Source organism: Crocodylus porosus, unplaced genomic scaffold (genome assembly GCF_001723895.1).
Source record: "Crocodylus porosus isolate Cpor-Errol unplaced genomic scaffold, CroPor_comp1, whole genome shotgun sequence".
Lineage (NCBI taxonomy): Eukaryota > Metazoa > Chordata > Crocodylia > Crocodylidae > Crocodylus > Crocodylus porosus.
In genome coordinates this window covers 162,359,777-162,372,559 of record NW_017728906.1, presented here as the reverse complement: position 1 = coordinate 162,372,559, position 12,783 = coordinate 162,359,777, and the positions used below count along the sequence as shown (strand labels likewise).

General features: G+C 39.7%; 1 protein-coding gene across 3 annotated transcripts in view; it reads left to right on the top strand.

The window, feature by feature from the left end:
- Positions 1-12,783, top strand: part of PDS5B (PDS5 cohesin associated factor B) — a 156,675-nt gene that overhangs the window by 88,247 nt on the left and 55,645 nt on the right. For all 3 annotated transcript variants that reach the window (XM_019530089.1, XM_019530090.1, XM_019530088.1), the window contains exons 15-20: positions 1,834-1,882; positions 4,227-4,366; positions 4,447-4,562; positions 8,966-9,071; positions 11,091-11,251; positions 12,321-12,444. In XM_019530089.1, coding sequence (XP_019385634.1) covers positions 1,834-1,882; positions 4,227-4,366; positions 4,447-4,562; positions 8,966-9,071; positions 11,091-11,251; positions 12,321-12,444 — 696 coding nt within the window. The remainder of the gene's footprint in view (positions 1-1,833; positions 1,883-4,226; positions 4,367-4,446; positions 4,563-8,965; positions 9,072-11,090; positions 11,252-12,320; positions 12,445-12,783) is intronic.

The following is a 12,783-nucleotide window of genomic DNA, read 5'->3' as shown; positions in this document are numbered from 1 at the left end:
CCCTTTTTAGGCTTATGTTCCTTGGTGAGGACCTTTTAAGAATAAAGCTCAGATATTTGTTTCACCTGTTTAAATATCTCATTTGCACCATTTTTTCTTAGGGTAAGCCTTATTTTTAGCTATTTTAAACTTTTTTTGAGGTGTCCACAGTGGATTTTTATTTATTTTTTTGGCTTGTTTACTCTGGCTATTACTTTTATCCAAGGAACAATTACTTCCTTAACAGGGGCAAAAATGATCAGATTAATGGTAATTGTGCTGTTTATCTCCAAAGCAAAACATCTTCCTAGATTCATTAAAGCTCATAAGTAGTCATGACTTTCACACTTGAAATTTAGTCAGAGTGTCAGTGAATAGATTTATAAGACAGTGTTTTGAGTCTTCTTGCATATCTTTTCCATGTTTTCTAAATAAGTCTTAGCAGAGTGACATAGGAGTGCTGGAAGCGGTCACGTTGCAGGAGAGTAATCCTTGTTTGATTAAGGATCCAGTGGATTTGTTATTTTTGAGAATGAATAAAAATAGGAAAAATCTATTTGTAAATCCAGATTTTTGTAGTCCTCTTGAGAATCTGCAGCAACTCCAGACAGTCTGATAGTTAAATTATGTCCTGAAATTACTTATTTTCATTCATAGATCTTAACATTTTTCAAGATAAGCATTATCCCCTCTTGCAGATGGAGGTATTCCTTAGTATTTTTGTGATTACTTTTCTTGTGTTTAAAATGTCGCAAGTAAATGTTTAGGGGAAATTCCCAAACTGTAGAGCCTCCTAGAGTATAACACAGAGGGGAAAAATGCTCCTCTTTCTACCTACAGGAGTGACATCTGGAGGGAAAAGTCCATTGGCATGTTGCTTTTTTTTTTGGTAAATGAGTAGCTCTAGAAACTCAGTCTGCGGTGGTAGGGCCAAGGGGGAAAATGTTATAGAGGACTTCTAATAGCCATAGCCTGTTGGCTTTGTATGTGAATGAATTTGAGACATTCTTTTTTTTTTTTCCATACTGAATTCCCATGCCTAACAAAGGAGGCCTAATTCCTGGTGTGGGCTACTGGATTCTGAAATTTACTCATTTGAGTCAGCAGTAAACAGTAATCTTAAACTTCTTTTTCTGATACTATATGTGCATTTTTATCTGTCTTACCTGGTAGGCTTATGAGCAGGTACTGGGACAGTTTAGTAGGAGGTTGTAACTGTTTGATTGAAAGATTGGTAGCATAGATCTCCAAAATGCTTGAAGTTTCAGTCTTACTGTGGTTGCTCTTTGGTTAGTGGTTTTCCAGTTACATTGCTGTCCAAGTGGAAGACTTGAAAACAGGATTCCACTTTCCCAGATCCTTCAAAACAACTTTCAGCTGAAAAGCAGTGACAACTAAGGCATGAACTTGAGCATTCATTAGTGAAGTGTGAACTTAGCTGGAACCTGTTATATGCTAACCTGTACAGGAAGATCAAATACAAAAAACACTGAATGAAGTGTTAGGATCATACTCAAATACAAAAAGTTGTATATTCACCCCCCTCCCACCTTTCATATAGAAATAATTCAATTTCATTGCTTATAAAACATTTTGGTTATTAGTTAAGGTATTAAATTTCTATCTAAAGATATGCATATATACCAGGCAGGTATGTTGCTGTCAGAATTTAAGTTGACTTTAAATATGGGTTTTAAATTGATGTTGCATTACTTTTTACATACAGTACACTGCTCTAATTCCCAACTTATGATACAGTCCTATAGACAACTAAGCTTGCACTGTCTCTAATTGAAAGCATATAGTATCAAATCTTCACTTTTAAGCATATTTTTTTATTTTTGTGATATGCAGACAGATGCCAGCAGTAAAGCTATATTCTCAAAAGTGATGGTCATTACAAGTAAGTTGGCTTAAGTATTTTATGCTACTATTTCAGTTCTAAGTATTTTTGTTTTTCTGTTGAAAAAAATGTTTGTTACATTAGGCTCTAAACTGTTGCATTATAACTTACGTATTGATATTTTATAGGGGTCATCAAAGCAGCAACTATAAAGACAGTATTACTTCCTTTGAAATAGTGCAGTCTCAGATTGTAGAATTAGACACTTTTAGGATTGGCAAGCTGGTCAGTTGACTGGCCAAATAATGTCAGTTGACCACATCTAAATACTGACAAATAGTCCAAGTTAGGAATGCGTTCCCATAAACATTAGCCTACCTTTTGATTGCCATCTCCTAGTGACAGCAGGAGCAAGTGTCCTGTGTCCCCATGTCTGTAACAATTGGGAGACATCCGTACATATCTCTCCTGTATTAAGAATGTCGGCCATAGTGTGTAGCCCTCTTTATTTAGTGACGGGTACCTCCTGTCTTGAGCTCTTATGTGTCCCTTTCCTGCATTGGGCCATATGGAGCTGAAGGAGGTATTCCTTGGTATAATTATCTAGGCCCTTGGCAGGCATTGCCTTTTAATGCATGATTAATAAGTTAATTGTGTGATAAATTGGAACAATTTATGCAATTTATGGTGCCATAAAATGGTGAACAAGCAGGGCAGCAGAGCAAGGTATTTAAAAGTACTGGGGCATGGGGTTCCAGTATGCTTTCCATATACCCAACATATTTCTTGCCTTGCCCTGCAGCCCATATGTGAGGCTACAGAGCAAGCCGTTTAAGTGCCAGAGCACAAGAAGTGGATGAACTTCCCTTTCTGACACATTTTCTATTTTGCTCTGAAGATCAAAGCAGGAAACATGTTGGTGCAGGGGGTAGCCTTCAGGTCCAGCATGCCCCTGACCTGTGCATGATTTCAGGGATTGGGCATGAGGTAGCAGTGTTTTGGACCCCAGGGCTGCCCCACTACTGATCCCAACCATCAGTGAATCATGGGATTTGGGCAGGGAGCAGCCTCAGGCTCTCTGTCTGCTGTCAGTCTCACAGTTAGGTTCTAAAGACATTTATGTGTGTGATAGTTGTGCATTTTTTTGGATCAGGCATAAAATTCCACAGATTCCAATAGCACAAGTATATTAATGTCTAGCAGGGGTCTTAGTGACATGCCTTCCTGTCACTGCCTGTATGTTTCTCTCCTCATTTTGAGGTAGCTAAAAAGCTCCTTGTATATAGACACTTACTTCTGTTCTTATTTTTTCACTACGTTGTTTGTTTTGAACCTCCCCTGCCTTTGTCCTTTTGGAACTGCCAACCCCACTTTATTGTTCAGTTTGTCTTTTGGGTCCTATCTGCTGCAGAAGAAATTTGGTCAGTGTGGGGACTCCTCCATTCAAAAACCAGAAATAGACTGAAAATCTATGCTTCTGAGAAGCTGGTGATTGCGTATCGCACTTTAAGGTTGGAGAAGAAAATGGCAGATTATTTTGTTTTGATAGAGGAAGAATAGGAGATAAAGCTTTTATCCTGAATCTTTGACTTCTAATATAGCAGAAAACCCAGTTAGTTTATGACTTTTTGTTTCCTTCAGTTCTAGACTACAGTTTTCAAAATAAGGATATAGTTCTCCTACAAACTGTTGAGTAGAGTTGGATTTTATTAACTTGTCAGATAGCATTGCAATATTTTTCTAGAATTCCTTATTACTTCATTTCTTAATAGTGTACCAAGTGAATTCTCTAGTAGCATATTAAATGTTGTCATTGCTAAAAAATTGGTATTTATTTTTTTATCCAGTAATCTTTCATTTACTGTTTAAAGGAGGGTATTGATTACAGTTTGATGTGCACTTCTCGTAGATAAGTGATTTTGTTAAAATAGTATGATGAGGTTTCATGTTACTTTGTAAATTATTTGTATATCAGCTATGCTCAGTTCTGTATTTACATTGTTTGCTTTGTTGCTAGTAATCTACTTATATAACCAGAAATACTCTTGGTTACATATTTGTCAATAAAACTTCTACATCAGCTTTTAGTTTTATCAGCAGAATAGGGAAGTCTGCAGAAATAGTAGAGAGAGAAAGTTGAAAAGGAACAGTAGTCTTTGTCCTATGAGAAATGCAAAGACAGTATTAGCAAATGAATAGCGAGGGAACCTGAATGTACAGGAAAAGTGCCTAGAAGTGGACATGTTATGTACATTGATACGTCTGCTTTATCTATTTACATGTTTTTTGCAGTGCTTTTACTGAGCAAGTAAAACTTGTGTTAGTGCATTATGCAAATTTAAAATCTAAGTTGCTGTAATTTTGGGGAATTCTTATTATATTAATTTGTTTTACATACTTAAAGGGAATCTGCCAGATCCTGGCAAGGCTCAGGATTTCATGAAGAAGTTCACACAAGTTTTGGAAGATGATGAAAAAATAAGAAGTCAGTTAGAAATGCTTGTTAGCCCAACATGTTCTTGCAAGCAAGCTGAAGGATGTGTGGTAAGGATAGTTCTTAAAATACTTGACAAGCTATCTTAGTAACTGAATTGTTTAATAATTTATTTGAAATGCTGTTGCAGCGAGAAATTACAAAGAAGTTGGGCAACCCCAAACAGCCTACAAATCCTTTCTTGGAAATGATAAAATTTCTTCTAGAGAGGATAGCTCCTGTGCACATTGATACTGAATCCATCAGGTAAATATTTGTTTATTGTGTTGCAGATAAACTGTTCCATGGTTTGAGTTGTACTTAGCATGTTGCTTATTCTGATTGTGTCCTTTTAAAACATTTTCAGTGGACAGGGGAGGCTTGGATTTTTCTGTATTTTTACTGTTCTTTTTTTTGTATTTCTTTCACTTTAGAAAGTCCTTGAGTCACAGATGTATTTAATTTAAAAATATACTGCATAATCTTTTTTTCTTGACATGAAACTGTGGGTAGGCAGGGGAGGACAGGACATGGGCACATTAAGTCATTAAAAGATTTGACAATTGGCATGCTTGAAAGCAGTGGGAAAAGTCAGCCTAGGCCATCTGATTTTTACGCACCCACAGCCACAACCACCCATTTAAAACACTTGTTGCACCTCCAAGTTCTCCTTCAAGTAAATGTGTACCCACACATTCTTACTCTACCTCTTACTTTACTGCAGGAGTTGACAATCCCTGGCATGTGCCAGTGTGTTGCATGCGAAGACATTCTGCATGGCATTGTGCCTTAAGGAATGGGCTAGGGCTGTACTGTCACAACAAGGTTCAGGCCCGTCATAACTTCTGTGTTCTGCCATGGCACACTAATATCTTACAGGTTGAGGTTGTGGCTGTTTTTGGCACTCTGCCCCAAAATGTTGCTGACTCCTGCCTTTTTGCCCATCTTATTTAATTTTAACCAATTTTCTTTCCTTTCCCAAACCTTTTTTGGAGTAAAGGGATTGGTTTTGCTCTTACCCTGCCAGTAGAAGAGGAGTTCCTCCTGGAAGCAGCAATGGCGGTTGTTTATACTCTTTAGATTAGAGTGGGCGCAATGGTAGATCAGGCTGGCAGCTGGACTCCATGTCCCAGCAGCCCCTGCCTGTGTCAATTGAGCCAGTTTCCATGGAGACTGGGGTAGTACTGCAATCCGTTGCACACCTGTGCCCACAGTATGCGGGCAGTGGATCGCAGCTGTGCCCTGGCTCCTCCGCGCGCTATTACTGCCACAAAATCTGAGCCCCTGCCCCAGAGCAGCTCCCTACCCATCTGTGTGTTCTGCCAACGCTGCTCTGGATGGTCTTCATGGAGCTCCAGGAACTGTGGGGCCATCACAGCCCTGCCACTCTTGGGATCTCTGTGGAAACTGGCTGGAGTGATATGGGCAGGGGCTGCTGGGAAATAGTCTGATGTGGGCCTGATCTGGCCTGCGGGCTGGACTTTTCCCGCCCCTGCTCTAGAACAATGTTTCTCAACTCATTGGTTGTGACCCAAAAGTGGGGCGCAATAGTATATGAAAGGGTTGTGAGCAAACTTTAAAAATGGGTTCTCCTTTAAAGAAGAAAAATATGGGAAACCATGGGTTTTCCCTTGCAGGCTGGCAGAGTTTCATGTCCCACACACCTGCCCCCTGCTTCACACACTGAGGGTGGGGGACAGTGGGTCAGATGTGAGGGGCACCAGCAGGGCTAGGGGACTGTTTTCTACTTAAACTATTTACTGGGTCAGGACTGGCCTTTAATGTTTACAAATCGGTCCTGTTACAAAAAAAGTTGAGAACCAGTCCCACACCCCTAATAGATATGTCTGTTAGTCCCTTAAATTAAGGATCCAGAGCAAGAGAGAGGAAGCTTTGAATAAATAAGGCTATGGGATTGGTTTCAGATCCAGGAACTAAGTCCTTGGCCAAGTACTCGACCTGTCACCATATTTCCATGTTAGCCTCACTTAGCACCAGTAGCTTAATCTGCCCTTTGTGTTTCAGATTCCACTCAATGGTAGGTCCTCAACCAGGAGCTCAGCAGCATGCTGGATTAATTTGCTTTGCAAATGGTGGACACTTGTTGTATGAGGACACAGCAGAGTCCCTGGGCAGGCTCTGTGACTCCCAGGTGCTTAAGGTTCTAGGTATAGCTTACACCAGCACCCTGGAGAATGCAGTGGATCTGTCCAATTGGTTGCTGTGTCACCTGAACCACTGTTGACATGGGGTGCTAAGCTGCTGGTACTGGGCATTGGGTATAATCTGTTTCCCCAGTGATGCAACTCTCCTAGTGACAGTCCGTTTGCCCCATCACTCCTCAATGGCTTGCCCCAGCTCTTGTTAGCTCCTTTTGGAGCTTCCCTGGGGGTTTGTGGGGGTTTTTTTCCCCCTTATGAGTGACTTTTTGAGGCAACCTGGTACTAAGCTGGCTTTGCTCTCCTAGAATGCCAAGTGCTAGTGCATTGGCATTGTCAATAGAGGGTGATCTCTTCTTCTCACTTTGGACTTCAGTTTCTGTTTGGATTTTGTGTAGGGTAAGTGCATGAGTCTCTGCCACTGCTTTTTTGTTGTACTGGCAAGGAGAAAAATCCAGTCATTGTGTTACCACTCTTTATAGCAGTGATTGACTAACAAGCCAGTGGCCTCAGGTATATATTTCTTCTTTCCCTGTGTACTTCTACAGGCCCTGGAGTGATCCGCTTGCCACAGAACCCTATGTCTTCGGCTATTTATTTTCTCCCAATCATCGGCATTATTACTGCTGCCAGATGCCGAGCGCCATCTGCTTTTGGTGCCGATTTAAAGCCTTCCTGTTTGAGAGTTGAACTTACATAGTTTTTCATAGGTTTTCAAGCCCTGTGCCACCCTGTGTGCTCAGGGCCACACTAACCCATGGGTTTTCTCATGGGTCTGTAAATTTGGCAACAGGGGAGCACTGCCCTGCTGCCAAATTTTCAGAGCTGGAGGGAAACCTGCAGGCCAGATGAGACAATGCCAGGGGCCAGATCTGGCCCTCACCCCTGTTCTACATCGATAAGGAGGGAGGCACAGGAAGTGGTCTGTCTGTAGCAGTAGTTCATCTATCGCCAGATTTAGCTATTGGCAGCACACTTGCTTGGGTTTCAGAACTGGTGGAGTATCTCAACTGAATTATCTGCATCAAACACGAGTGGAAGATTAGTAGTTCTGTCCTCCAGTCCCTCTTCACAGATGGGGTTAATTGGGAATACACCTATTTGTGACATGGCTCAACGGCAAGTATGGGACCTTTTGTGGTGGCGAGGCTTCAATCCAGGCTCTCTATTACATGTGCACACAATCTTATGGTCAAAAGACTTGCTGTATGTTTTTTTGTGAGCACCTCTTACGTGGCAGGAACTGTGGAAAGTGAAGCCTGCGGGCACCTATACACGTGCCCGTGACATCTGCTTGACACACTCTGATTAGAACGCGTTGGAGAGCATGCTTGTTACCATGCTCCAGCAGCCTCAACAGCATATGTATTCAGTGTCTCTGTGCTTCAAAATGGTGGCAGGGGCACTTTAACTAAAGTTCATTGAACAAGCTTTGGTTAAAGCACCCCTGCCACCAATTTGAAACGTGAGACACTGAATACCCTAGATGCTGTGGGCGCTATAATTAAAGCCCCCCTCCCCCCCCAGCACATGTAAAGATGTCCTTAGTTATCATCCTAGTCCTTTTGTGGCATAAACAGTTTTGGTACCAGGTTCTCCTGCTTCTGTCCTTGAGGATCCTTGGGTATTATCTCTAGTCCCAGACCTGTTTGGAGAGGTAGACTACTTAACCCAAGGCTCCACTTTCTTCACCATATTGCCTGGATGCTTAAGGGTTCTTGCAGGGAGAGTAAGATTGTGCAAAGCAAAAAGACACTTCTCAAGTGTTCTTACCTAGTAGTATGAACCTCATTCTCTCCCTCTGATGTCAGGCAAAGGATGCTTTTCCCCAGTGATCTTGTACTACTAACATTCTGAAGCATTTATTGGAGCTTAAGCAAACCAAAGCCAATCTGCCTGTCATCTCTGATTTAGATTCACTCTGCAGCCCCACTGGTTCATCACCCACCAACTGGGGGCATGCCTGTGTTCTCTTACCTGGTTTTCCATAGATTTCTTAAGTGTGGTGCAAATTTTTTCCTCAAGCAAGGGATCCAGTTCTGTAGCGGGGTCTGAACATAGTTATCAAGTCCTTGGTGGGGCAGCCATGACAATTAGTTTGCTATTCTGTCTGTTCATAAAAAGGTTTTCTTTGGGAGGCAGCTTCCTATAACAGCAAGATTGGTAAGAACCAAGCTCTTACAGTGGATTCTTCTTATACTAACTTTTATGTGGATAAGGTGACCCTTAGAACCCACTTGAAACTTCTTCCTAAAGTAGTCTCTGAATTTCACCTGAATCTGCAGATTAATTTACCAATTTTTTTTTTTTTACAAAGGCTTGTTTACAGAACAGTCCAGGGCCCTTTAACTGGTGCAGCAATTATTAGCCTAGAGAATATCTAAATGGAGTTTAAACTGTGCTAAAACTGTCAAACTGGAGCCATCTTCTGTGGTTTGAACTAGTTCACTATGCTACTTCCACAGAGCAAATTTATATGTATAAGGGTCCATTATATTTTCTTCTTCTCAGTGCCCTTATCAAGCAAGTAAACAAGTCCATAGATGGAACAGCGGATGATGAAGATGAGGGTGTTCCGACTGATCAAGCAATCAGGGCAGGTCTTGAGTTGCTTAAGGTAAGTATCTTTTATATATTTATTGATGAGTAGCTAGCACACCTTACTTATTTTTAAAATAACTATATATAATTTAATTACATAGTGCTGTCAGACATTATAGGTTTTTCAGGAGTTATCCCAAAGAACTTGGGACTTTTCGGGGACTTGCCACAGTACTTCCCAGAAATCGTTGTATACCTCTATGCATCTATCTTATAACAAAGTAGCACCCATGTGGAATGTTTTAAAGAAAAGTGTGTCAGAAAGTCAAGTATTTTTTGAAGTTTGTGTAGGTGCTAAAGGTGTATTAATGTGGATTTTCTTGTGTTTGCATTACTAATATCTAAATTTTATTTCTTTTTCCTATTGAGTATTCTTGCATGCACCCATGTATACGTGCATGCTAACAGTCAGTCGTACTGGAGCATTTGCTTTTAGCACATGTACAAAATTGTGTTGCTATAAATTTTTGTATTCAGGGAATAAATACATAATAGTGAGTTGCCTATGCATGTACCCCTCTCCATTTCCCCCTCACCCCATGGAACCTGATTTTTTTAGAGTCAAAAGTTGAATAGTAAAGCATTTAATTTCACTAGAACAAGAACCCACCTTTTGCTGATCCAGTTTCTAGTTCATTCTTAATTTATGTAATTCTGTATTATAGTATTTATATTGGCATAATTTGCCAAAGGTACAAGAAGTTGCCTTTTTAATTGAGAATGCTATTATACAAAAATAGGAGAGAGGCTTCTGTTTTTCTTATTCTCATGGAGCAGAAGAGTAAAGTCTGATAACTTTGTGGTTTACTAATCTCATTTAATTTATTATAAAAAATGTCTTTAATTAAAACATTACAGAATTTTTACCCCCCTTAATTTTGTTATATCTGATTTGTGTAAGGGTACATTGGTCCACATGGCTTATACAATATATGCTTCATTTGTACTGTGTTTATGATAGTCAAATATACAGTGGTAAACAGTGTAACTTTATATAAATGTCTCATAGGGTACCCAAAACTCAGTTGTGTTCAGATAATTAAAATGCACCAATCCGATAGTCTTCAAGGGCATCAGCACACCCTAGCCAGATTATCCAGAGATCTGGCAGCGTTCTCTAAGGCCAAGTGGTTTACTCGCATGGAGATTTTGGGATGGGCAGGAATGGCTGTAGATGTTCAAAGGAATTGGTTGGAGATCTTTGTGCATCTAGACAAAGGCAGAAGTCAGGACTTAAGACAGGCTGTTGAAAAAGATTAGAGGTAGAATGTAGGATTAAGGGTAGAATTAAATGATTATTAACAGAGGTGACTATGAAGATAAAACTGAAGAGGTGATTGGCAAAGGAGGCTGGGGACTAAGAACAACTGCAGAAACCCAAAAGAAGAGGGTTACAAGAGGAAATTGGGATAGTCAGCATTATGAAAGGTAGCAAGGAAATTGAAGAGTAGCTTGGAAAAGAAGATGAGTTCTTGTGCTCATCTTTTAGTTACAGCAGAGCAGAGGAAGAATTAGGTGGAAAGGGAGAAAGTTTTGAGTTCACTCAACAGGAAGATGTCATGAGGCAGTTTAACAGAAACAAGGGATTTCTTTGGGATAGGAGAAAGTCTGCCTCTGAATGCATAAGGAAGGCGACTGGGGGAGAAAAAAGAAACTGCCATGTGAGAGAGGAAAAGCTCAGAAGGTTTTAAAGACTGAGAGAAACATATTTGGAGGCTTGTCTGCTGGGCACAGGGATAAGTAGTACACAATCAAAAGATGTTGGATGTTGAAAATGAGACCAGATAAAATATTGGTAGGATAATTAGTAGAGGAAAAAAGGAATGTATGGATTTCAGGGCGATGAATCTTTGCTGAGTGTCAGGGGAGAAGGTAAGAAGTAGAGTTACTTGGCCAAAAACAGCAATGTGTTTTAGAGATTCAGATATGGCAAGTGAAAATGGCACTTCATATATTTCTGAATTAAAAAGAGGTGTTTAAAAAACAAACAAAACCCCCCCAAAATCCTAATGTGTGAATTTTTGTTGCTTGTCAGGTACTCTCCTTTACCCACCCTATTTCATTCCATTCTGCTGAAACTTTTGAGTCCCTTCTGGCTTGCCTGAAAATGGATGATGAAAAGGTGGCAGAAGCTGCGTTACAAATTTTCAAAAACACAGGAAGTAAAATTGAAGAAGACTTTCCTCACATTAGATCGTGAGTTGGATATATTATTCTGTTTTGAGGAAGGTTTTAAATTGTATTGGATTTTAGAAGTGATTGGTTTTACCCATGGATAATGCAGTATTAATCATCCTTTTATTTTATAGCAAAATGTTACTTCAAAGATTTTATGTATGCTCAGGGTTTTAATAAGCACAGCAAAGCGATTTAAGTAATCTTAACTGCATTAGCTGATGAAGGGTACAAGTAATACAAATAATATGTACAAAGTAGTGTTGACTGACTTGTCTTAAACTCATGTTGTAGTAGGGTAGAAGTGTTGTTGTCAGTGATGATGCAGGCAGTGTACAAGAGGCAAAGATTATTGTGATATCTTTTATTGGACCAAATATATATTTGGGAGAACTGTTGGACGTCCTTTTAGGCATCACATGCCCTTCCTCAAGTCTACAAAAAGGAGGCAGACACAAGTTGAGCTAAGTAGCAGAGAGAGGACTCCATGCATATGCATTCTGCCTGGAGGGATGGAAGAGGGCTTTGAATAGGAGTGAAGAGTTATTATCAGGAGCTCTTATATGACAGAAGTGCAGTAAAATAGGCAATCTAGCTGGTGGCAGCGTGAGACCATTCAAGAAAGGAGAGGATAGTTATTTTACATGAAATGCAGGGAGATTAGTAGCAATGTTTGTTAAGTGACCGTGAGCCATAAACCCAATATCTGTTTTGAGTCCAGATTCTTTTTACTCTCTAGTAGGGGTTTGAATATCTGTTTCCAGGCTTAGATTATATTACTGTACTTGTAATTACCTTAATTTGTTTCCCAAGTTATGAAATGCATATAGTGCTGGAAAAATGTTCTTTCACATTGTCTGGCTCTACAAATGTTGAAGTGCTGGCAAAGAAATTGAATTCCTCAATAACTATTTTGTGAAAAGTGTTTCTTCAGAATAGCTTCTGGTCTTTATTTTTCAAAAGAAATTAGCAAAATTGCAACACTTTGATAAATTTTCTGACTTGCAGAGTTCTGTATGTATACATTTGCCTTTGTGTATTTTGAAAGCAGATTTCCAAATCTAAAAGATGTATTTGTTTTTGTTTTTAGAGCATTGCTTCCAGTCTTGCATCATAAAGCTAAAAAAGGGCCACCTCGTCAGGCCAAATATGCCATTCACTGCATTCATGCAATATTTTCCAGCAAAGAAACACAGTTTGCACAGATATTTGAGGTAAAATGAAAATGACTGGGTGAGGTTTTGTTTTTTCTTACATTTTATACGATACAATTATATTTATACTTTTCTTGTTTTTCTTTCTTTTTTATAGTTGTGTTTAAACAAATTTATGTAGTGATAGCTAACCTGAGACACAAGTTCTTTTCTAGAACTAAGTAATTAAATTGGGAAAAATCTTTCTTTTCTCCTTTTAATCCTAAATTAGTAGCCCTTGGTGCAGGTGAGGTACTTTTAAAGGGCACGGGTCCTTTTAAAGCTGAATAGGTTCAGGTTGAATAGAAGAGCCAAAATGTAAAGTTGGTGTGGCAGCTCCTAGCAAATAGTTTAGTGTGG